The sequence below is a fragment of the Callithrix jacchus genome, chromosome 1 (genome assembly GCF_049354715.1).
Source record: "Callithrix jacchus isolate 240 chromosome 1, calJac240_pri, whole genome shotgun sequence".
In the NCBI taxonomy this organism is placed as follows: Eukaryota; Metazoa; Chordata; class Mammalia; order Primates; family Cebidae; genus Callithrix; species Callithrix jacchus.
Genome location: NC_133502.1, coordinates 158,931,909 through 158,959,140, shown reverse-complemented (window position 1 = coordinate 158,959,140; position 27,232 = coordinate 158,931,909). Strand labels below are relative to the sequence as shown.

General features: G+C 39.6%; 1 protein-coding gene across 2 annotated transcripts in view; it reads left to right on the top strand.

The window, feature by feature from the left end:
• Positions 1-7,733: 7,733 nt before the first annotated feature.
• Positions 7,734-27,232, top strand: part of SVEP1 (sushi, von Willebrand factor type A, EGF and pentraxin domain containing 1) — a 210,257-nt gene continuing 190,758 nt past the window's right edge. The window contains exon 1 of one of the 2 annotated variants that reach the window (XM_035254401.3): positions 7,734-8,641. In XM_035254401.3, the coding sequence (XP_035110292.3) occupies positions 8,111-8,641 (531 nt within the window). In that variant the 5' untranslated portion in view covers positions 7,734-8,110. Of the gene's footprint in view, positions 8,642-8,715; positions 8,956-27,232 lie in introns of those variants that run through there. The other variant, XM_035254412.3, reaches the window with a different exon arrangement.

Sequence of the window (27,232 nt, the reverse complement as noted above, 5' to 3'; positions counted from 1 at the left end):
CCAACAGGGGTCTCCAGCCACCTCCTACAGGTACACTCAGGCTGGCAACAAGTCAGTACCCCTCTGGGATGGAGCTTCCAGAGGAAGGAGCAGGATGCTATCTGACAGTGTTAGATCATTGAGACAGAAAATTATCAAAGATATTCAGGACCTGAACTCAGCTCTGGATCAAGTGGACCTGATAGATATCTATAGGACTCTGCCCCAAAACAACAGAATATACATTCTTTTCGTTGCCACGTGGCACTTACTATAAAATTGATCACATAATTGGAAGTAAAACATTCCTCAGCAAATACAAAAGAACTGAAGTCATAACAGTCTCTCAGACCATAATGCAATCAAATTAGAACTCAAGACCAAGAAATTCACTCAAAACCATACAAACACATGGAAATTGAACAATTTGCTCCTGAATGGCTATTGGGTAAATATTGAAATTAAGGCAGAAATCATTTGTCCCCACCCGATCTCATCTCAAAATGTAGTCCCCAGGTGTTGAGGAAGGGACCTGGTGGGAAGTTATTGAATCATGGGGGTGGTTCCCCCATGATGTTCTTGTGATAGTGAGCAAGTTCTCTTGAGATCTGATGGTTTTATAAGGAGCTCTTCTTACACACACTCCCTCTCACCCGCCACCATATGACATGCTTGCTTCCCTTTCCACCATGATTGTTAGTTTCCTGAGGCCTCTCCAGTCATGTGGAATTGTGACTCAATTAAACCTCTTTTTTTTTTTGAGATGGAGTCCGATCTGCTGCCCAGACTGGAGTGCAATGGCACAATCTTGGCTCACTGCAACCTCTGCCTCCCTGGTTCAAGCAATTCTCCTGCCTCAGCCTCCTGACTAGCTGGGGACTACAGGCATGTGCCACCAGGCCTGGCTAATTTTTTGTATTTTTAGTAGAGAAAGGGTTTCACCATGTTAGCCAGAATAGTCTCGATCTCCTGACCTCATGATCTGCCCACCTCAGCCTCCCAAAATGCTGGGATTACAGGCATAAGCACCTTCACCCAACCTCTTTTCAAATTACCCAAAGTCTCGGGTATGTCTCTGTGCCTCTTATAAAACTATCAGATTTCATGAGAACTCACTCACTAACATGAGAAAAGCATGGGGGAAACAAGCCCCATGATCCAATCACCTTCTATCAGGTCCCTTCCTCAACACCTGGGGATTACATTTTGAGATAAGATTTGGGTGAGTACACACAGCCAAACCATATTATTCTGCTCCCTGCTGCTCCCAAATTCATGTCTTTACACATTTCAAAACCAATCATGTCTTCCCAAAGAGAAAATGGGAGATTTACAACTGACATCACAGAAATACAAAAGATCAAGGCTACTATGAGCACCTTTGCATGCATAAACTAGAAAAGCTAGAGGAGATAGATAAATTCCTGGAAAGATAAAACCCTCCTAGGTTAAATCAGGAAGAATAAGATACCCTGAAGAGACCAGTAACAAGCAGCGAGACTGAAATGGTAATAAAAATGGTAATTGATAACAGAAAAAGTCCAGGACCAGATGGATTCACAGCTGAATTTTACCAGATATTCAAAGAAGAATTGGTACCAATCATATTGACAGTATGCCACCAGATAGAGAAACAGGGAATCATTCTATGAAGCCAGTATCACCCTAATACCAAAACCAGAGAAGGACATAACAAAAAGAAAACTACAAACCAATATCCTTGAAGAATATAAATGCAAAAATTCTTAGCAAAATACTGGCTAACTGAATCCAAAAACATATCAAAAATATAATCCACCATGATCAAGTGGGTGTCATACCAGCAATATAGGGATGGTTTAACGTACACAAATCAATAAATGTGATACAGCACATAAACAGAATTAAAAATCAGATTATCATCTCAATAGATGCAGAAAAAGTATTTGACAAAATCCAGCATCCCCTTTATGATTAAAACCCTCAGCTAAATTGGCATACAAAGGACATACCTCAGTGTAATAAAAACCATCTGTGACAAACCCACAGCCAACATGATACTGAATGGGGAAAAGTTGAAAGCATTCCCTCTGAGAACTAGAAAAAGACAAGTATGCCCACTGTCACTGCTTCTATTCAGCATATTACTGAAAGTCCTAGACAGAGTAATTAGACAAGAGAAAGAATAAAAGGGCAACCAAATCAGTAAGGAGGAAGAAAAAATGTCGCTGTTTTCTGATATGACCCTATGCCCAAAAAACCCTTAAAATTCCTCCAAAAAACTCCTTGAACTGATAATAAATTCAGTTTCAGGATACAAAATTAATGTACACAAATCAGTAACTCTCCTATATATCAACAGCGACCAAGATGAGAATCAAATAAAAAACTCAACCCATTTTGCAATAGCTACAAAAAAACAAGCAAACAAAAATGCAGGATATACCTAGTCAAGTAGGTGAAAGACGTCTACAAGGAAAACTACCAAATACTGCTGAAAGAAATAATAGACAACACAAACAAATGGAAACACATCTCTTTCTCATGGATGGGGAGAATCAATATTGTGATAATGATCAAAATGCCAAAAGCAATCTACAAATTCAATACAAATCCCATCAAAATACCACCATCATCCTTCAGAGAAATTAGAAGAAACAATTCTAAAATTTATATGGAACCAAAAAAGAGCCTGCATGACCAAAGCAAAACTAAGCAAAAAGAACAGGTCTGTAGGCATCACATTACCTGATTTCAAACTATACTATAAGGCCATAGTCACCACAGCAGCTTGGTACTGGTATAAAAATACACATATGGACCAATGGAACAGAATAGTGAACCCAGAAATAAATACTTACAGCCAACTGATCTCTGACAAAGCAAACAAAAACATAAAGCAGGGAGAGGACACCCTATTCAACAAACGGTGCTGGGATAATTGGCTAGCCACATGTAGGATAATGAAACTGGATCCTCATCCCTCACCTTATACAAAAAATCAACTCTAGATGGGTTAAGGACATAAATGTAAGACCTGAAACTATAAAAATTCTAGGAGATAACATTAGAGAAAACCTTCTACACATTGGCTTAGGCAAGGATTTCATGACCAGGAACCCAAAACGTGCAATAAATACAAAGATAAATAGCTGGGACTTAATTGAACTAAAGAGCTGTTGCATGTCAAAATAAACAGCAGGGTAAACAGACAACCTACAGAGTGGGAGAACATCTTCACAATCTATACATCTGACAAAGGACTAATATCTCGACTCTACAGTGACCTCAATTCAAACAAATTAGCAAGAAAAAACAATCCAATCAAAAAATAGGCTAAGGACATGAATAGACAATTCTCAAAAGAAGATATGCAAATGGCCAATGAACATATGAAAAAATGCTCAACATCACTAATGATCAGGGCAATGCAAATCAAAACCACAATGCGTTACCACCTTACTTCTGCGAGAATGGCTGTAATCAAAAAATCTAAAAATAATAGATGTTGCAGTGGATGCAGTGAGAAGGGAACACTTCTACACTGCTGGTGGGAATGTAAACTAGTACAACTACCATGGAAAACAGTGTGCATATTCCATAAAGCACTAAAAGTAGAACTAGCATTTGATCCAGCAATCCCACTACTGGCTATCTACCCAGAGGAAAAGAAGTCTTTATACGAAAGAGATGCTTGCACAGGCATGTTTATGGCAGCAAAATTTGCAATTGCAAAAATGTGGAACCAGCCCAAATTTCCATCAATCAACATGCAGATAAGAAACTGAATGATGAAATAGTACTCAGCCATAAAAAGGAATAAATTGATGGCATTCGCAACAACCTGGGTGGGATTGGAGCCTGTTATCAGTGAAGTAACTCAGGAATGGAATAAACAAACATCATATGTTCTCACTCATAAAGAGGAGCTAAGATATGAGGATGCAAAGGCATAAGAATGACAATGGACTTTGGGGACTCAGGAGGAAAGGGTGGGAAGGGGTGATGGATAAAAGACTATAAATTGGGTTCACTGTATACTGCTCAATTGATGGGTGCACCAAAATCTCACACATCATCACTAAAGAACTTATCTGTTCCCCAAAAACCAATGAAAATTTTTTTAAAACAGAAACACTTAGGGTGTCAGATGTTCCCAACTTCCATATGTGAGAGAATGTCTTTGCTCAATTCACAGTAGAGAGATACTCTTATAAATACAGTCATAATGCAGTCATAAGGTGGCATCTTCCTCCTATCACCACTGCCTGCTGCTATGATTCACTGACACTGTGTTATACTTTTGTTTTTAAAACAAAACAAAATACAACAACTAATGTGTGGAAAGAGACATTTTTCCCACCTCTGCTCCCATGACTGGACTTGATGCTTGGTATCTCAGGAGGATCTTTGCCATCGCCACTCTCTGCTCTCTTCCTCAGTCCCTCTTCCCATCTTTACCCATATGCACATGCAACTTATCTTTTCACAGTATCTGCTTCAACGTAGAAAGATGGTTGCAGTGAAGGGAGGGTATAGATGGTGTCTTCAACTCAAGCACTGGTCCCAACGGGTACACGGGATTGAGGTTCCATTCCTGATTGAACAAAATGTGGGACTCTGAATAACAGTTTAGGTGGTGAGAAGAATATAATGCCTCTTGCCCTAGCCCACAAACATCCTTTTTCTTTCCCCCCCCAGAAGTCTTTATTTTATGAGATAAAGTCAGGGTAGGTTTTTTTGCACTTCAGCTCCATGTTGTCATTTCTATACCTTTAAGTTGTTTTCTCTCTCTCTTTTTCTTTTTTTTTTGAGATGGAGTCTCACTCTGTCGCCCAGGCTAGAGTGCTGCAGTGGTACAATCTTAGCTCACTGCAACCCCCACCTCCTGTGTTCAAGTGATCCTCCTGCCTCAGCCTCCCGAGTAGCTGGGACTTCAGGCATGTGTCACCATGCCTAGCTTTTTTTTTTTTTTTTTTTTCCTGTATTTTTAGTAGAGAAAGAGTTTCACCATGTTGGTCAGGGTCAGGCTGGTCTCGAAATCCTGACCTCAAATGATTTACCTGCCTTGGTCTCCCAAAGTGCTGGGATTACAAGCTTGAGCCACTGCTCCTAGCCTTTCTAATCTTAATTTTTAGTCTAACACATTTTTATCATTTTTTGCATCTATTACTATGGTATTGGCGAGAGTTTCTCAACCTCACCACTATTGTTATGTGGAGCTGGGTGATTCTTTGTTGTGGGGCTGCCAGTGCATTGTAGGAGGTTTAGTTGTACCCCTTGCCCCTATACACTAGATGCCAGTAGCACTGCCCTATCCCCCAATGTCTCTAGACATTGCCTAATTTCTGGGAATGAGATGTGCAAATCTCTCCCATTGGGAACTGCTGCTTTAGACTAGAGAGCAGAAGGAACTACAGAGCACTGGGGAGCAGTGGCAAGAGTTGGAGCAGCAGTCTTTATAACACTGAGGCAGGATTTCTCCGACTGATGTGTTCGCACTCTCTTAGCGTGAGGACAAGTAACCTGGGCCTGACTATTCATCCCATTGAAGTACACACTGCCAGAGTGCTGTTCCTAGGCTTTCACCCCTACAGCATGTGTCAGAATTATCCAGAGAGCTCTGAATGGGCCTAGGTCTATGGCAGACATCTCAAAATATTATTAACTTGAGTTTGTGGGGGAAAAGTCTTTCTCAGGTTATAAATCCAAAGAAGAGACTTAAATGTGGCCAAAGAGAAGCCAAAGTGAGAGAAAAATTGAAGATGTGACTCGTTTTTAATTTCCTTTTCCAAGTCTTTTCGAGACCATCTCTACCCTCTGCCCTTTCCCTAGTTTAGTTATACAAACCAAGAAATCCCTTTTTGTTTAAATGACGAGACATTGGGTGCCACTTACTTGCAGCAAGAGTTCTAAAGCCATTGTGTACTTCCTTGGTTTGTGTGGGGAACACAGGAGATAGCTCACATTGCAGTTGCCGCGGTGCTTTGCACAGAAAGGGCTTCATGATGTGTTGTAAATAACACAGAATAGGTGAAATTTGGAAAACCTTTCTCTTTTTCAAAAGAAAAGCCCCAGCTCGAATGAAGTCTTGCTCATTCCCCAGGAAGAATGAGATCTTTCTCCTCCTTGCTCCTTCTTCTCTGCTTTTGCAATCATCCTACTGCTTTGTAATTGTTTGCAAATCTATGTTCTTTTCTAATGTTCTTTGAACTTCCGGAGGACTGGAACCCAGTCTTAAATCCTCACCTTTAAATCCTCGGTATCTAAGATGCTGGTACATAGGAGGTGGTCAATAAGTATTGTTAGGAAAATAATTTGAAGAACATTCACGATTAAAGGTGGCAGTAAGAGTAACCAGCCAACATTTATTGAGTACATGCTATGTCCCAAGTATTGTCCTAAGAATTTTACTCTTTTGTGACTTAATCCTTATGACAACTCTTAATATGCTATTGTTACTACTCTATTTTACAGATGGGCAAACTGAGTCGAGGCTATACAACTAGAAATGGCAGAGTCAATATTTCAGCCCAGGAAAACTGATGCCAAAGCTTTAACATGCTAACCAATACATTGTGATACTTCTCACTGAAGGTATTTTGGTAAGTACAGATGGAGTTGAATCATTCACTATCAGAGACAGAGAAAACTTTGAGATCACTCAATTGGATCATGAAATAGATATTGATGCTGAGCTAAGGATTGGAAGTGACTCAGTTCAGGTGGTTTACATAACTGCAGGCTTAACTACGCAGGATTCCTGACTCCCAGCTGAATCATTTAACCGAAGGCCCACCCTCATGCAAAGTGCACCTTTCCTTTACACTGGTGCCATCCCCTTTGGGGTTCTTGCTTTAGAAAAGCCATCCCAGGTAGCAACTTGGTTCAAAGCAGATATATGCCAGGTACCATTCAAAGCCAGGTGAATCTTATCTGTTGAAATAGATCAACAGCACATGAAGGGAGATTGGGGACCCCTACTCATGCTTCAGATTTCAGCATAAACTTCATGTCCTCAGAAAAGGCTTCTCTGGCCTCTCCAAGGTCAAGTCTGTCTACCTAAACTCCTTTATTTAGTATGGTCAGTTGGAATTACATATGCCTGGTTAATGCTCACCTCACTTGTTACCCTATAAGTTCCTTGAGGACAGAAGCTGGGTCAATTTTTGTTCCTTGTATCTCCAGTGCCTCACCTAGCTCCTGGCATATAATGGGCATTCAAAAAATATTTGTTAAATTCAGGAAAGAATGAACACACAGATGAATGAATAAATGCACGACTGAAGCGCCATGACAAATTATTCCTATGGAATGCATCAGGGTAGATGCAACTTCTGTATGGTGTGATCTGCCGGGGAGCCTTAGGGTCTGCACGCTCACACACCACTGATTAGAAATCCCCATCAGGAAAATTCTACAGTCATCTATTTGGTGAGGGCTTTGGGACACTGAAGATGGGGGGACGAAACACAAAAGGTGACCAAGCAGTTTTCCAAGGATGCTCTCAACTCCCTGGCCAGTCCGCCGCGTGTGTGTTTTCGTCTACAAAGTGTTTCCAATTACTGTGGCACTCTCGGTATCTGGATCCATCTCCAGTGAATTCCTCTGCAGCTCCTGCCAGACATATGGGATCAATCAGGGCTTCGGCGCTGGTGCGCTTGCTGCGGGAATGCTGACAGCCTGACAGACGCGGGGTTCTGGTGTCATGGAATCTCCAAGTCTTTGGCTTGATCCCGGGAGGAGAATGAGAGGGGGAGGAGGGAGATAGAGTCAGAGATACAGAAAGGAGACGGGAGCGAGGAGAGGAAGACAGGGAGAGAAGGAGGGAAGCGGGAGATTTTTCTTGACTGCCCCCTTTCCTTCAAACATTTATTTTATAGGCTTCAGGGAGAGCGAGGAGGAGGAGAGAGGGAAGAAAAAAAGAGAGGAGTAGAGAGAGCGCGCCGTTCCCTCCGGAGTCCCCGAGCTGCCAAGGAGTCTGGATTGTGTCTGTCCCCAGTGTCAGATGAAAGGGCGCTGAGGCTCGCGGCCGCCCCCGCTGCCCCGCGCCCCGCTCCGCGCACGCCCCTCTGCGAGCCGGGCCGCCGGGCGTCTCTTCCCGCCCCGGCCGCCGCCTGCGCTCCGGGGCGGCCGCTCGGTCTCCAGCGCTATGTGGCCTCGTCTGGCCTTTTGTTGCTGGGGTCTGGCGCTCGTTTCGGGCTGGGCGACCTTTCAGCAGATGTCCCCGTCGCGCAATTTCAGCTTCCGCCTTTTCCCCGAGACCGCGCCCGGGGCCCCCGGGAGTCTCCCTGCGCCGCCGGCTCCTGGCGAGGAAGCAGCTGGGAGCAGAGTGGAGCGGCTGGGCCAGGCGTTCCGGAGACGCGTGCGGCTGCTGCGGGAACTCAGCGAGCGCCTGGAGCTCGTCTTCCTGGTGGACGATTCGTCCAGCGTGGGCGAAGTCAACTTCCGCAGCGAGCTCCTGTTCGTCCGCAAGCTCCTGTCCGACTTCCCCGTGGTGCCCACGGCCACGCGCGTGGCCATCGTGACCTTCTCGTCCAAGAACTACGTGGTGCCGCGCGTCGATTACATCTCCACCAGCCGCGCGCGCCAGCACAAGTGCGCGCTGCTGCTCCAAGAGATCCCTGCCATCTCCTACCGGGGTGGCGGCACCTACACCAAGGGCGCCTTCCAGCAGGCCGCGGTAAGGCGCCCGCCCCTCCCGGCACCCGCCCTAGTCCCCGGGCCCTTCCCACCCACCACTGCCTGCCCGTCTCTAACCCGGGGTTCAGCCTTGGGCAAGGCATCACCTCCCCGTCAAGCGACCCCACCGCAAAACCAGAGTCATCGCTACCCGCCTATTATTGTTGTGGGGGCTCCAATGGGATAATGAATTTTCAAACGCTTAGAGAGATGTCAGGCTCCTTAAATGGTCCGCTTTGAGAACCCTGTTAGGAAGGGATCCTGGAGACGCTACATTCACATTTGTAGGAGCAGATGGTCTCCAAGCTGAAACAGGTGAGTATGGTTTAATTTGGTCTCCAAGCTGAAACAGGTGAGTATGGTTTACAAAGTGTTCGTTCCTAAAGGTAGTCCATGGAGTGATCCGAACGTAACTCCAATTCTTTTGAAAGTTATATTATGCTTTCAATGCAAGAATCACGCCCTTCCTATTTTTGCTCCAAGTCCTTTATTAGATTTTTAACATCTGGAAGGGAAAGTCAGTTTGGGACGATGGACTTTTTATAAAATGTGTCTGTTTTTCTGACAACAAAGTAATCCATACTCATTGGGAACAAATAAGAACATATAGAAATATCTGACACATAATAGAAAGCCAGTGTTTGTAGAATGAATTAAACAAGAAGGAGGGAAAGGAAGAAAAAAAAACCCTAAAATTTCATCACTTTCAAAAACCACTGTTTACAAGTTGTTGAACATTTGCCCACTATGTACATCCATTCGTACTTTTAACCAAATTGGTATTTTGCTGTTTTGTAGCCTACCTCTTTCATTTGTTATATCCTAATTCAAATGTTCCACTTTAGCTGCATGCTGTTCCATTGCATGCAAGTGCCATGATTTATTTTACCAATCACCTATTATTGGACACTTAGGATTTTTCTTTACTAAGTTATTGTGAACATAAATCTTTGTGGACTCCTCTGCTTACCTCTTTAGGAAGAATTTCTCTAAAAGTTCCTGAACTAAAGATTATGAACCATTGTAACTTCTTGAAACATAGTGTCCATTTCTCCCCTGGAGGGTTGTATGAATATGTATTCTCATCATCAGAGTACCTCAGCAGTAAATTTGCCACATAGTCACACGTATAATATATACTATTATTTTTAATATCATTATCAATTTAAGAGGCGATAGAGGCATCATTTAGCAAAAACACATTTTTGATTTTTGAAGGTGAACATTTTCCAGTACATCCACTGGACATTTGTATTTTTTTCCTTTAATAGTTATCTCATAATTTTTGCCCATTTTGCCATTATAGTGCACATTGCCTTTTTTTTCTTAATGATTTACAAAAGCTCTTTATATAGTGAGGCCAGTAATTCTTTTGTGTATATGCTGCAAATATTATTCCAGTTCACTGCCTTTTATTTTTGTTTAATGTTATTAGATGAATGATTTACATTTTTATATACTCAGAAGCCATCTGTCCTTTTCCAATTTAATTGAATGTCACGTTTATCATGTGCTAAATGCTTATGGGTATTTGATCTCCTTCTGGCTTTCTGTTTCATCCCATTCTCCATCTTATTTGTAATCATTGCCAAAATGATTTAACTCTTGTAATTTTACAACATTTAAATATCTGGTAGTGCGAATTCTCCCTTTTTTAAAAAAAAATTCTTTTTCTAGTTAATTCTTACCCACTTATTTAATATTAATTTGAAATACATTTTTACATATTACCAATGAAATCAGGATTTAGATTTCAATATAGAAAATATTGAATTAACTTGGGGATTATTTATATTTTTATAGTAATAATTATTCTAATTCAAAAATGTAAGACCTTATTATATTTGCTTAAAGTCTTAGAATAGCTTTCCCATTTCCCAAATCAAAGAAATCATTTTCTATTTAACAGTTTAATCCATCTGCAATTTGCTTTCGTGCATTGTATGACAAAGATGCCTAATTTTATTTTTTAAACAAATAATTAAGCAGTTGTCCCAGCACTATGTGGTTCATATAATTTGCTTAATAGCATTTATGCATATTTTTATACATATACATTTATACATAATCTTTAGTAAGGTTGTAGATTTTTAGAAATTAAGTTCTGTATATATTTTTCCAATTTAGGTCTAAATATATTCTGTTCAATGTTACTGTTACGAATAGCATCTTTTAAAATTAAATTTCAAACAACTTTTCTTGAAACATTGATTTAATTTTATTTTTTTGAGACAGAATCTTGCTCTGTCTCCCAGGCTGGAGTGCAGTGGGGCGATCTTGGCTCATTGCAACCTCTACCTCCCGGGTTCAAGTGATTCTCCTGCCTCAGCCTCCTGAGTAGCTGCGACTACAGGCGCATGCCATCATACCTGGCTACGTTTTGTATTTTTAGTAGAGACAGAGTTTACCATATTGGTCAGGCTGGTCTCGATCTCCTGACCTCGTGATCTGCCCACTTCAGCCTCCCAAAGTGCTGGGATTATGGGTGTGAGCCACCGCGCCTGGCCCAGACACATTGCTTTTTAAAAGTATGCCTTCTATATTTGGATTCTTGTTGAAGTCTGTTTGGTTCTTTTTTTTTCTCTTTTTACATACATTTTATTTTACTAATAATAAATGTTTATTGTAGAAAATAAAGTAATTAGGAAAACTATTTCCTGGAAATACATTGTCATAATTTGGTATATAGCTTCCTCGACTTTATTCAGTTGTCTAGGTAACAGACGTTTTCAGACATACATTATGCACAGATTATATTTACCCAGTAAAAGCATTCAATTGTATATCATCTTGTAATTTGACTTTGTATTTCCACCATATATTTCAGTCTTCTTTCCAAAATAAGGGACATATTTCTATTCTATCATTATTTTTCATGGTCACACAGTTTTCCACTGTAGAATGTGTGTGTGTGTGTGTGTGTGTGTGTGTGTGTGTGTGTACCTATTATTTAGGCTGTTATAAACATTGTATAGCTAAATATTTACCCATATCCTTAACCATTTCCTTAATGCAAATTCTTGACATGCCATTATTGCATCAAATAATAAGTGTGTTTTTAAAGGCATTTAATACATGTATCTAGTTGCTTTGCAGAAAATGGTGCCACCCTGCACTCCACATGCAGTGCCAGTGTCAGCACCTAGGGTGCAGACCAGCCAGTGCAAGCTAATATCAGTTGAAGATTCCCCCCTGAATTGCTTAAGTGAGAAATGGAGTCCCATTTTAAAATTGCATTTCCTTATTAGTGAGGCTGAATATTTAAAAAATGTTTCATTGTCCATATATAACTCTTCTGTAAGATATTTCAGGATTATTATCCAGTTTTTAACTGGGGGTGATTCTCTCTGTTATTGATTTGCAAACACTCTTTAAATCTTAATCATATTAACCCTCAGCTTTGAGTACCCAAGTATGTGGCAAATATTTTTGTCTTAGCTCTTTTGTTAAGGGTGATGGCAACAAATGTTTTATTAATCTATTGAATCTATTTTTTTTTTCATTTGTGCTGTTTTCATTGCTTATGAAGGTTTAAAGGCTTGTGCTTTTTAGATGAAACAGCTACCCTAAAAATGTTCTCTGTGTGTTGAAGCAGTCACACCAGGCAGGGTATAGTTTTACAGTGCTAGCTCCCTGTTGCACCTGGTCTCCACTCTAAGTACTCATGAGGTCCTGATGGCTGGCCTTATTCCTAACGCCATGGTCTACTCCATCAAGGAAGAACCCCGCTGCATCAGGGAAAATCCTGCCATGTACCAGCTCCTCTGTTTGGTTTGGCCAGACTTGCCCAGAGCCTCTGAGAATGTTGATCCAAAACAGTGAAATGGGTAATGAGTCGAATACACAGTGCTCCCCTCCAGACCTACTCTGTCTTCAGCTCTCCCCTTCCAAGTACTACATCCTGTCTTGGAAAGTGGAATGTCAGCCTGAATCCATTTGTAATCTAACAAGCAGGATTTCTCAAAAGTTTTTATTACCTGATCTTCCCTTTGACTTTATTTTTATTTCCTTATTTTTCCTCATTTTTGTTGGGCTAGCTATGAGAAGGTACAAAAGAAGGTCAGCTGGACTCAGTCCCTGTGTAACCTGGAAGCCTACATGTCTTCATTGTAACTTTTCCAAGCTTCTGATGAGCATTCTTAGATACAATTAAAATATAAGATTTAGAGAACATTGGTAGGAGACAATCAGCGTTTGGAAATGGTGTTGATTGAGGCTTGAAGTTTTGCATAGGGATCAGGCAGAAGTATTTGGCTGCAGAATGAGTTTGAAAATGGTAAACCATCTTGTGTGGGTTTTGACACGAAACTTTGTGCATTTCATCATGGAAATGAGATCATTCATCAGATTCTCACGTGTGTGCAGAATGGTAATATTACAACGTATTGTGACCTAGCCTTTGTGTGAAACTAAAAATCACAGGAACATTTTTGAGGTTGTTAATTACTCCCTGGAAAAATTAGTTTATCGAACCTTTTGTGTGTGAAACCAAATGCTCACACAACTGTGCATGGACACAATCACAGGCAAACAGCACATAGACATGTATAGTACATAGCCACACCTTGCAAGCACACAGTTACCTCTCAGTCAGACATCTTATTCCTCTTACATAAAAACCACGAGATGTAGAATTTTCTTGAACAACATGAAATTTGTTGTTATTTCTCAGCAGATGGGATTGACTAAAAAAAAGGATAACAGAGTTGCTTCACTTTTTAAATGATTATTATTTTGTGTCAGAATTAGACAACTCAAGGGCTAGTATATGAATAGGTACTCACCATTATCACACTTGATTTGAATGAATAATATACAGGATAGACATTTTCGCTTCAGACACCACCCCCTAGCACTCTTCAAAGAGCGCAAGGACTAAAGCAGTGAATTCTGTCATTAGTACAAAATCAGCAGCCTGGGGGAAAGTTTAGCACCTTGAACTTAATTACACGAAATCCTTTTGCAGAATTAATAAAAAGCTCTTCGGCTGTTTGTTCCAGGGGAGTAATTATGACCTTTCTGTTTGGTTTTTCTTCCTGCCATGTGTTTATAAGTTACCTTTCCTAAAGTTAATATGTTTGGATTGGCCCCACTGTAAATGCCAGGCTCTTCTTAATCCTACGTATTTCACATCAAAATAAAACGAGAGCCCCTCATTTCTACTTTGCTTTTGCTAAATATCCATTAAACAAACATAACATGAAGCTTCCTTTGAAAAGAAAAAGACTGCTTTCCTCATTGTTCCCGAATTCCAGAAATATGATTCTCTGGTGGGGAATGCTCTGTCTCGCCAAAAATCCAAGCTTCAAATGGTTAGAGGATTGGGACTAAATGGGCAGAAGTGCTTCCTAGCTTCAGGGAGAGATATGGTCCATGATGTTTTCACACTTGTAGATATTCACACCTTTACCTGGAGAGTAATCTTCTCTCCCAGGCTTATAGGAGGAAAGTGTCTGCTTTCATGTTTTCTAATAAACCCTGAAGATCTGTGAGATGCCACTAGGATTCATACAATCGGCTGATAATAGCCTTTGTATGTTTTGCAGTGGTCTCTTCTGATGGCCCCAGTGCCAAAGTAATAAGGAAAGTTTGGGTTCTCGTTTCCTGTAGGAAGGGGTGGGGGCATTCATGTAACCTGCAGTGGACTCAGCTGTTCCACACTCAGAAGATAGGTTTAATATCAAAACTCACTCACTGTTGCAGAAGCTAAGTTCTTTATGCTGAAAAGATATATTTCCAAATGTATGTCTGGAAATGTTCTCTCCTTTGTGCTTCTTAACCTTTTAAACAATTCTGAAATTGTCCCTGGATTATATAGGAATCTCTTTTTCAATCTTATCAGAACATTAGAAGTATAAATGGAGTGGAATGGAAGTGAACAAATGAATAATGAATAAATAAATCCTTAGTACCTACAACAATTCCAGACCTCATCTGTATTTCTCAGGCAAAAAAAAAAAAAAAAATAGTACTCAAATTCATTTTTTTTTTTTTTTTGAGAGAAAGAGAGGGTCTCCCTCTGTCACCCAGGCTGTAGTGCAGTGGTGCCATCTTGGCTTCACACCTGGCTAAATTTTATATTTTTTGTAGAGATGATGTTTTGCCATGTTGGCCAAGCTGGTCTTGAACTGCTGGACTCAAGTGATCTGCCCACCTCAACCTCCCAACGTGCTGGGATTACAGGTGTGAGTCACTGTGCCTAGCCTAAACTTTTTAATTTGAAGAGAGAGTGAATAATGCTTAAATGTTGAATTCAAATTTCTTTTTAATCTAGCATTACATGTATTTTATTTATTAATTTTGTTATTTCTTGCATATAGGATGCTGGTATGTAATAAGAATGTGCACCTACTGCTACTGTTAAAGGCACTTATTATTACTGGCTGCCAGTATGATGTTCTGTTTGGTTGAAATACATCAGGAAAATGCTTGGTTAAAGACTATGAATGCTTAGACACATGGAGAGAGCCAACTGCTTTGTCCTCCCTCACAGCTGTAGCCAATGCGTAGGAAAATTCTCCACCAATGACCTAATGATTCAAATGTGCACAGAGGGAATTTGTCTTAACAGTGACCATAATTAAACACAAATCACATAGCTAAGTAAATGCCAAAGACAATCTATCCAGTATTCTGATTGATCACCTGGTCTTTTTGTGCCCCCTCTTTCCCTATATCTTACCTTTGTGAGGTAGGTTTCCAAAGCTAGGGAGAAGTAGAGGATGCCATTTCCAGGGCTGCTAAACTGTTACACAAGATATTGAGCCGAACAGTGTAACCCAGAAAATGTAAACCATGGCTGTAAGGTCATATTCAATCCAAGGGTGCATTTCACTTGGCATATGTGTGTGAGGGTGTATGTGTGTGTGTGTATATATATATTATTTAATCACACATTTTAAAATCAGGCAATAGCATGTTTTCAAAATCTGACTTTTGGGCTGGCTCTGGGTGTGTAGTAATTTTGGGTGTGTACTTTTTCAGCTCATTGAAGTCTCCACTTGGCATTTGGAATTTCACTTTGTGATCCTTGATTGCCATTCCATGGTCTGACATGGAACAATCATTGGCAGAGGCTGAGATGGTATAAACCCTCTAGATGGTATAAACTAGAATGAATGAAGTGGCTAGGAATAGCTTAGCTGGATATAATAGAAAATCTGAGGTACCACTAGCTTAAACATGATTTATTTCTTTCTCAAATTGTCTTGAGTAGAAAATTCGGAGGAAAAATGACAGGTCTGAAATATCTTCAGGCCCAGTTCTTTATTTTCAGCTCTGCTCCATCAAGATCAGGTTGCCTTGTGGTCTCAGATGGCTGCTGGAGCTCCTACCATCAGGGGCTCATTTCACATGCTGAGAAGGAGAAAAGGATAGAGGCAGTCATATGCTTAAGGAGACTCTGTGGCAGTCCATGCAGTACTTCCCCAGAGATCTCATTGGGAAACACTTGGTTTCATGCCCACCCTTAGTTTTATGGAGATTTATTGCTGAAGAAGAAAGAAAATGTGGATGCTAAGCAGGTAAAGAGCCATCCTGGCTGAGCACAGTGGCTCATGCCTATAATCCCAGCGCTTTGGGAGGCCGAGGTGGGCAGATCACCTGAGGTCTGGAGTTTCAGACTAGCCTGGCCAAGGTGGTGAAAACCGGTCTCTACTAAAAATACAAAAATTAGCTGGGTGTGGTGGTGGGTGCCTCTAATCCCAGCTACTAAGGAGGCTGAGGCAGGAGAATCACCTGAACCCAGGAGGCGGAGGTTGCAGTGAGCCAAGATTGTGGTACTGCACTCTAGACTGGGTGACAGAGTGAGACTCTGTTTCAAAAAAATAAAATAAAATAAAATAAAAAATCTTTGCCATACCAGTCAGGAAGAGTGTATGTCTAACCAGGGAGATGGGAGATGATGGGAAATCTCATTCCATTTTTTTCCTCAAATGCCACTGACCTGGCCAGGATCCAAACAGAAGAGTCTGGCCTTGAGTAACTGAAAATACCTTAGTCCTTGGGGCAGATGATGCTGCTTTTAGTAAAAACTATCAAAGTTTCTAAGCAACTCATTTAAATATTCGTGTGGCTGGGGTTGGTGGCTCATGCTTGTAATCCCAGCACTTTTGGAAGCCAAGGCAGACAGATCACCTGAGATCAGGAGTTCGAGACCAGCCTGGCCAACATAGTAAAACCCCCGTCTGTACTAAAACTACAAAAATTAGCCAAGTGTGGTGGTGCACACCTGTAATCCCAGCTACTTGGGAGGCAGAGGCAGGAGAATCACTTGAACCCTGGAGTCAGAGGTTGCAGTGAGCTGAGATCGCGTCACTGTACTCCAGCCTGGGTGACAGAGCAAGACTCTGTCTCAAACAAACAAACAATACACATAAATACACACACACACACGCACACACACAGACATGCAACAGAAACTTCTTTCCTTAGTTTCCCAGTAGCCAGAGCTTCTAAATAATATGATATTCACTCACAAATAAAAGATGATACTGATAGAGACAGGGAAAATTGTATACTACAAAATAAAATTAATACTTTAGTGTTAATTTAATAAATACAAATAAAAATTTCTCAGGAAAACATGGTTCTTCTTCAGCTTTTCTCTAGTAAGCTGCCAGGTGAAGACATTAAAAGGGATTTCCTGTTATGTATTGTCTCTGCATTTCCCGTAGATTTTAAAAGCTGTTCTCTAAATCTCTCCAGGTCATTTGAAGACTGGATTTCTGGCAGAGTCAGAGTCTGCTTCCGTACAGTAACCTGCTCTAGTTTGGAGGCCAGCTGTGGATAGGAAAAACTCTGTGACAGTTGTATAGCACATACGTTGTTGCAATGCTTCACTTGACAGGAATGATAGCAGACAGAAAATGCAATATGTGAAACATCAGTAGGTGCATTTTCTTATCTTTATATAAGATTTTTAAAGTATTCATCTTCTCTGCCATATGTCCTTGTCATGAGGTCCCTCAAGAAGTTGATAGTTTATTTCTGTGAAGGGTGAAGCAATAAATGTTTTTCAAATTCAGAGTATATAGTTATTTCATAGCTGCACTAAATGTGAAAGCTGTAAGCTTGAAGGTAGATTCTAATTACTACATCTATTGAAATAGTGATAGCTGCCTTGTTTTACATGTGAATAAATGTAATTTAAAAGTAATTAAGGAAAAATTTAATTCCTACAAGATAAATAGAGAAAAAATTTTAAGGGACGTTCTTAGCAGGACTTACTACATAATTGAGTCATTTAGTAAGAAAAAGTAACAAAACCAAGTTAAATATTTTTCCAGTTGTAAGCTACTGCCAGAGTATATAAAGTATATTTTGAGGACATGAGTTTGATGAACTATTTTCTTAATTCCTGCTAAAACACTCCCAGTAGCCTCGATTTTTAAGTTGCCCATCCTACAGCACCAGCAGATAGGATGTACCAGTTGCTAATGCAAAATATCTTTGTTTTCTAATTTCATTTATTTTTTGGGACAGGGTCTCCATCTGTCTCCCAGGCTGGAGTGCAGTGGCATGATCACGGTTCACTGCAGCCTCAGCTTCCCGTGGTATCCTCCCACCTCAGCTTCCCAAGTCACTGGGACTACAGGCTCACACCATTATGCCTGGCTAATTTTTGTATTTTTTGTAGTGACAGGGTTTTGCCATGTTGCCTAGGCTGGTCTCGAACTCCTAGGCTCAAGTGATCCTCCCACCTAGGTCTCCCAAAGTGCTGGGATTATAGACATGAGCTACCACTCCTGACCTGTCTTTCTGATTTCAAAGATGATGTTTAAAATGTATATTTGTGATTAGCTGGGCATGGTGGCGCGTGCCTGTAATCCCAGCTACTCAGGAGGCTGAGGCAGGAGAATTGCCTGAACCCAGGAGGCGGAGGCTGCGGTGAGCCGAGACTGCGCCATTGCACACTCCAGCCTGGGTAACAAGAGCGAAACTCCGTCTCAAAAAAAAAAAAAAAAAAAATGTATATTTGTGTATGTATATGGTTAAAAAACCAATACTTTGAATTTTATTAAATTTAAATTTTCCCTGGTTCAACCCATACATTTGTGCATTTGTAATCATCCTCATTTTCTTACATTTAGCAGAGTAAGGGTCTTTTCCCTCAGCAAGGTAGACCATTTACCAAGCATTTCCCTTCTTTCATGTGCCTTTGAGAGCTTCCTCTTTATGGGATTTTCTCTGAACATAGAGCTTTCACAATATGCCTACATATTTTAAAAATTAGCATCATATTTCCAGAGCAATATGGTAAGTTGTCAATATGTTCACAATAAAAGTATAAATCCTAAAACTATTTACCAATCAAGAAATTTCTCATAAGAAAATAATCTGAGATAAAAAAGTTCCCTATAAAAGAATGTCATCACACATTCTGTGTGTGTTTACCATGAGTATATAAAACTCTCTATATAATGTATGTTTAATGTCATAAACTATGTGCACTCTTAGAACTTGAGCAGGAGGCTTGATTTGCCCCCTGTGCTTAGAAGTGAGCTGGAGACACATCTGACGTCTGCATCTCTTTTGTCAGAAGCACAACCTAAGATGAGGATTCTACTGTACGTAGCTTATTTGGGAGTTGGTCCTATAAACATTGATGGGAGAGTAGGGAAATGGGACAAGGAAAGCAAGCCAGCCAACAGCAACACAAAACTGTAGTTGGTTCTTAATTCCATGAGGGAACACTGGGAGCCAGTGTGGACTTCAGGCCTTAGAATTATCACAACTTAAGGGGGATAAATCTCAGGTATTTAGCGACTGCCTGATTCTTTGTCACTTTTCTGTCCCCTGCAATTAGGCAGAGTTGTCTTCAGGCACTTAACAAAGCCCTCAGGCAGAGATGCGGATGCTGGCATGGGAAGTCTGGGTGGGCCATCAGCAGAGTCTGCTGTGGCAGCTCAAAAGGGAGGCTAAGAGGACCAGCCTGCACTATCAATATTTGGCAAAGCAAGGGTATATGACATTTCCAGGGGGAAGAACTATGGATAATAGCTCCACTGGAATCACTTTATTGCCCACTAAGCAGACAGCTCCAGCAGTAAGAAATTACTGGGTGCAGTGCTGGAAGTGGGATCTGAGAAAACGTGGAGTGTTCTTCAAAGAACTGACACGTGGGCCAGCATTTGGGAGTCCATAAACACAGAAAGCACTAATGCCTTTTTCATTATTTTCTTTTACTTTTCACTTTTTCTCTTTCAATATTCCCTCTTTCTCCCATGGTTTCATAGCATGAGGCCGAGTATCAAAATTTAGTAGGCAAAGATGGCTGAAGTCACAGCAGTATGGTTCTTGTGGGAATTTTGCAGAGTAATCTGTATTCATCAATTTGATATTTTCCCAAAATGTGGGGAGATGTGTGTACGTGCTATATAACCATCCTGTGGCATTTGCTATCTTCCCTCTGCTTGTTTAGGGCAAAGGTCACATCTTATTTGACTTTATACCTCCTCCAAGACCTAGAAAAGAATATTCATTAAAACTTTAGAGTTCCCGAAAAGACCTATCTTTAGTACATTTCATTTTAGTATATCAAGCATTATATTGTGTTTTCCTGAATTTGTTTCTGTGGCAAATAACTGAAACAAAGTAGTTCTTACATCTCCTCAAAAGACTATTCAGTGGATGTTTGACTTTTGAAATGATAGGATAATTTTAGCAAATTCATCCTTCAGATCACTTTCCTGAGAGAATTTAGAAGGATATCAGACAGATGTGGACTCTACCTGTTTTTCCCCAAAATGTGATCAAGGAGAGAGAAGCTCATCCAGTGAGTTCAGAGGAAATCTGCAGGATCTGGGCTTTTCAATTCATATCCCCTCTCCATGTCACTGTCACAACTGCCCTTTAACCACTCCTGTAATGGTCTCAATATTGCACAGATGCAAATAGTTATTTTTCTGCTGTTCTACCAAGAGCATTACCACCTACTTTTTGACTCAGGTGGAGTTGTGTGATTATTGGCTATAGAGTCACAATTTTTCCTATTCCCATGTCCTCTCAGTAACAAGCCTGATTGCTAGTTTTCGTTCACTGTTGTGTGTGAAATGTTGGTTGCACTGTAATTGGTTTATCTCCTTGACAGACGTGATCTAGCAACATGTTAAAAGCTCCTTGGATAAATCATGGTATATGGTAATGAATGATTACCACTTGTCGGGCACCACTTTAAGAACTTTCCCTGTCTGAATTTGTTAGATCTTCACAATAGCAAGCCTTCTTACTTAGGTTGTTGTTGTTATTATTATTATTATTATTGTTAAATATTATTGAGAAGGCGTTTTGCTCTGTCACCCAGGCTGGCATGCAGTGGCACGATCATGGCTTACTGGAACCTCAACTTCCCAGGTTCAGGTGATTCTCCCACATCAGCCTCTGGAATAGATGGGACTGCAGCTTGAGCCACCACACGTGGGTCATTTTGTGTGTGTTTTTTGTAGAGATGTGGTTTTGCCATGTTGCCCAGGCTGGTGTCAAACACCTGGACTCAAGCAATCTACATGCATCAGCCTCCCAAAGTCCTAGGATTACAAGCGTCGGCCACTGTACCTGGCTAGTTAGGTTATACTTATTACTTCTAAAATACAGATAAAGAAACTGAACCATAGAGAATGTGAGTAACTCGACCGGGTTATACTGCTGGTTAAGTTTATGAACTAGGATTCAAGTCCAGGCAGTCAGGGCCAAAGTCTAAATTGTTAACCACCATGCAAAACTACCTCTATGTCACGTTGTCGGAAGACCTAGTAGATGCAAGACACACCGATACATGCTCACCAGTGAAGTTCATTGAAAAGTCAGGAGGCAGAGAGGGCAGCTGTGAAAGGGACTTGGGTATGATCATGACCTAGCAGAAGGCAGGCTGGAGCAGATACAGGACTAAAAGAAGGGGATGTTTGGAGATTGTCATTTTAATGGGTAATGTCTAAGTTGCCTGATAATCCCAGCTGACCACCCTTATCTCATACCCACTTCACCCTCTCTCAGATGCCATTCTTACACGATACAAACATATCAGCTGACATCTCCCACCTCACATACTTTAACAGATATTTCTACCAGTCCTTGCAGAGACCAAGTCTCTGAGGCAATAGGAGATCATATCTTTTAGCTGCAAGATCTGTCTCTGTCCTTTTTATTTATCTAGCTTTCTGAAGTCTTAGGTTTTCATACAAGGTCAGCACTCCACCACACACCCTTTATTGAAATAAAATGTGACCCAAGCAAAAATCAAATTTTCTTTTAGTCCTAAGTACCCTTAAGTATTCTCAATCATTCAGCCTACACTTAAGTTTGTAAGTTTATATGTCAAACCTCAGTACAAGACTTGGTCTTCCAGTTAAGTTCAATTTATCCTAATCTGAGATGCTGAGTGTTCCCTGTATCATAACATTCCTCTTCTTTTCATACAGTATCCCATTTCACAAAAGAAAAAAAAAAACCTCCTTTTGACTATTTTATTACTTTCCTCAGGTAAAAAACAAAACAAAACCCTGAAAACCTTGCTGTAGCAATTAGCTCCATGATCATCAATGCTTACTAAAATCTTTCTTCAAGTATGGTAGGTAATAAACTATATTCATTTACATATCCAATGCATGTTTAAAGAACACTGCGCCTGTTGTAAGAGGAAGCATAGAACTAAATTGACGAATGGTTTAATCCACCGGAGAGTACATTTTATTCAAAATAATTTTAAAAGTCAACACATTTGAAAGATGTGTATATAAATATTACTACTGTCATTGATTGATAATTTATATACAGATAATTACTCTTCTAATCTATGAATAAAACTCATTCCTAAATCGCTTGGGGTTTGATTTCAGGGGGTGGTGGTGGTGGTTGTTGTTTGATATGGAGTTTCACTTTCTTGCCTAGGCTGGAGTGCAGTGGTGCGATCTCAGTTCACTGCAACCTCTGCCTGCTGAGTTCAAGCGATTCTCCTGCCTCAGCCTCCTGAGTAGCTGGGACTACAAGCATGCACCACCACACCAAGCTAATTTTTGTATTTTTAGTAGAGACAGGTTTTCCTCAAGTTGGCCAGGATGGTCTCAGTCTCTTGACCTCCTGATCCACTGCCTTAGCCTCCCAAAGTACTGGGTTTACAGGCGTGAACCACCGCGCCCAGCCTAATTTCTGTTTTTTAAAGGTAAGAAACACAGAATATTTTGCTCCATAATGGTTGATTTATGTGGTCATGTGGTCAGTCACACAAACAAGTTAAAAAAAAAACAGACTTCCAAATGTCGTTTATTTGGAATGCTAATAAATGGCACAAACTAAATGTGGGGTGTTTTTTTGATGAATTTAAGATAATTATAACGAAAAAGTGCACAGTAAGTTCATGAACTTAAAAAGTCTCCCTTTAACCTGCACTGCTTTGTATCCTCCTTGTGTCAGATTTGATTTGAAATATATTTGGCTCTCTGAAGCCTTCCAGAATTGCCTTGTTGCTGAAGCCTAAGTACTTGCAAGATAATAGTTAGATTTTCCATGTCTTTCATATGTTCTAAATTCCTGCTAAACTTTTTCTTTATGGTAAGTATTACAATACCCGGTAAGAAGACATTTTTTTCTTTTCTAACATTTTTCTTCTTTCTCAGTAGTATTTTTACACTTGAATTCTCCCAATCTCTGCACATGCTTCCTGGCATTTGGTGCTCTTTTGGGAGAACAGTTTGACCTGATACATTTCCAAAATAATTGTTCTACTGGCTAAGCCTAAGCATAGCATTAAATTATTTCTTCTCCTCATAGCTCGTATTTTTTGCAGTACTAGCTAAGCCTAAGCATAGCATGTTTCTTCTCTTTATAGCTCATGTCAAGAGCCACTTTCACTGAGTATCATGCCCACCCTCTTCAGTCTGTTGCCTACCTGTGAGGGTTGTCCCTTTCTGTTTGGATTGTAGGTGGAAATCCAGAGATCGAGATAGTTCATTTATATTCTTTTTCCTGGGAATTTGAATTAGGGCACTAAGAGCCATAAGACAGCAGGTGTTTTTTGGTTTTCTTACCAGTACGTGGGTAATATACAGAGTTAAGGCTGCACAGAGAACCACAGAAATCCCATCCATGTAAGGAAGAGTAAATTAAGAAGGTATACAAAGAGAAGTGGAGACAACATACTGTGTAACTGCAGAGGAAATAAATGTAAGGTTGGAGGGAGTAGCCACCATAGCTTCTACTGGCTTGCTTGTTCCTGGTTTCCATCCCTCTTGAGACCCAGCTCTTTTCCCTACTTTTGGGTTGGAAACGATATTCCTATGTACATCCAGTAAATCTTTGTTTAAGCTAATTAAGTGACTAGCCAATCCTTATAAACAACAGAGTATGGTTGCCTTCATTCTTTATGAATTTGGCAAATAAATTTGCAAAGGCCCTATAAATTGCAAAATTTATTTACACACTTGTGAATAAATTTAATTCAAGGGTAACCATTAAAAGTCTTTACTTCTATTTGTGTGTTTCTCTAAAAATTATTTTTGCTTATTTTCCTTTTTATGGAAATAATATACAAATTAATAGTTTAGATAAAGCAGGAAAATAAAACAATTACAGTTTTTGTCTCTCTTTTTATATATGTGTGGGCATATGTAATTATATGACATATGTAGTAAAAGTCCATGCTATAATTTTTGTTTTTAAAGTTGCATAATGAAAATTTTCCATACAATAGATTATCATAAAACTACCTTTCAAGTATATTTTTTCATGTAGATATACCACAATTGAATTTTAGAAATCTTCTATTGCTGGTCAGTTGTTACTGCAAAATTTTGCAGTTGAAATAGTTATTCCTGAATATAAGTCTTTCTCAACACCTCTCAATATTATCTTTCAATTCATTCTCTTCTATCTAAAGTATGATTGAGTTTATTTTATGCTTATTTATATTTCTTGCCTTGTGACAACAGCTAAACTTCTCACATAAAAGTGATAGGCACTTCTGGAGGCCGAGGTTGGTGAATCACCAGAGGTTAGGAATTCGAGACCAGCCTGGCCAACATGATGAAACCCTGTCTCTACTAAAAATGAAAAAAATTAGATGGGTGTGGTGGAAGGTGCCTCTTATCCCAACTACTTGGGAGGCTGAGGCAGGAGAAACACTTGAACCTGGGAGGCAGAGGTTGCAGTGAGCCAAGATCGTACCACTGCACTCCAGCCTGGGCCACAAGAGCAAAACTCCATTTCAAAACAAACAAACAAAAAAACAGTGATGAGGCATTCTTGCCTTGTTCTTGAATTTAATGAGAATGCTTCAGGCATTATTTTGGCCATTGGTTTAGGATAGCTCTCTTGGTCATATTAAGTAAGCACCTCTTTGTTCTTTGCCTAATTTGTTTGTAGAATCATACACTGATGCCCACATAACCATATGATACCGGGGCCATTTGAGATTATCTTACTTTCTTCTTTGACCTCTTGACATTAGCATGTGAATAATTTCTCTAATATCTTTGACTTTTTGGACTAAATGCTAGTTGGTTATATTGGATAGGAATTTAACATCTCAAGTGAAAATAGATAGACTTACTTCTAACAATATTGATAATAAAATTAAATTTGATTTTTTATCCTATAATAAATTAGCAATTTGTTTAAGAATAATATGTCATTTCCCTCCAATTTTCATTTGGACTTTCTTTTGCTATTCAGATTTTCTTTATTCCCTATGTGTCTTTATTCTAAATGGTGAAATTTGTCATTATTAGAAACTTGTTTGGTCTTCTGCATATTTTTAAAAACTGTTTTAATTAAGTCTGCTACTCATCAACTCCTGTGCATATCATTTCCCAATTTGCTGTACTGTCCCTATGGGTCCATTTCAAAATGATTTGTGTTCATGTTTAATAACTAAAACATGTATGTGGGTGGAAAACCTCATGACCATAAATTTGAGACTTAGTTCTTCTTTGACCTTCTCGTTCTTCTGTAATTTGGCTAGACTATAATAAATAGCCTAAATGTTATAGGGCCAACCAACATTTTTCTTTCTTTCTAGACTTTCAGTCTATGAAGCTCCAGTAAATACTTAAAATAAATGAAGCATACTAAATGTCCCTGACTTAATATTACAGTATAAATAGGAAAGCTCAATTACTGCAGAATACTCTTTCCAGTTTATACTTTTGTCATTGTTTTGTCTATTTATTGACTTACTTTGCTTTTAGTTAATGGTTCTATTGTTTTATCAAATAACACAATTGGTAAATACCTAGCACAGTGCCTGTTATAGGATAGATGCTCACTATGGATCTAGTAAAAGAAATTTACATATAATATTCATATGAATTTTCATTTCATGATTGCAGGATGGAATTTACTAACAAATTTTTGACCTAGAATGTATTAGTTTATTCTGCATGGTGGACGTACAGCTAGGAAAAATTAAGGCAGTGGCTTTCATTATTTTACTTCATCATTATTCTTTGTTATCAATAGCGTGAGAATAGAAGATTCAATTCCTGCCATAGAATATCTTGCCATCTGGCTTGGCATATAGCCAGACCTACAAGAATTTATTCTGATGGGGTTAATGTAGGGGAATGTGAGGGGGACACTAATTTTATGCGTAGCAGAAGAATTTGGGAAAGTTGAAAAAAGGAAACTTTGATCTAAAGTTTGAAGAACTAGTAAAAATCAGAGCTGGACATATAGCCATGTTTAGATACACAAACATTTAACATAGTGTTACAAGTTTCCACCGTATTCAGTACTGTAACATAGTGTAAGCATTTTTAGCCAAGAAGCAATAGGCTACACCATACGGCTTAGGTGTATAGTAGGCTATACCATCCAGGTTTGTGGAAACACAGTCTGTGATGTTCACACAGTAACCAGATTGCCTAATGATGCTTTTCTCAGAAGGTATCCCCATTATTAATTGATGCATGACTGCACTTCAAAATGTTGACTGTCTCCTAGTAGTATCTCTAGGGTTTTTTATTTACTTCTAGGTTATAGTTTGTTGTTTGCCATTTCCAATTTTTCTCTTCTATACTCCTTTGGACAGTATCATGTGAACTCAGAACTTCGAGTCTCACTTATAGTCTAGTGGCTCCTACAAAAATATCTGTTTTCCTACATATTTTGAAATTTTGAAGTTAAAAAAACCGTGTTACTATTTTTAAACTTACTTTATTTTGGTATTAGTGAAGTTAAACATTTTTCATATTTTCTGCAAATACTGCTGCTTTTTTTGGTCTTTGTTTTGTTTGGTCAAAAATGCTCAACTGTATTTTTGTTATTTTTTCTCTTTTTTCCTCCTTAGAGATCTAAAAAAATTATTTTTAAAGACATTAATACTATATTTGATAAGTATAATACGTATATTTTCCAGTTTTTTCTTTTCTTTCTAATTGTGATTTTTGTGAGAAGGAGCAGAAGCTTTAAGTAGTGTAACACTTTCAGCTTGGTATAGTGGCTCATGCCTGTAATCCCAGCACTTTGGGAGGCCAAGGCAGGTGGATCCTGAGGTTGGAACTTTGAGACCAGCCTGACCAACATGGAGAAACCCTGTCTCTCTAAAAAACAAACAAACAAAAAGAAATATAACAGTTTCTATGGTTTTTGTGTTTTATTA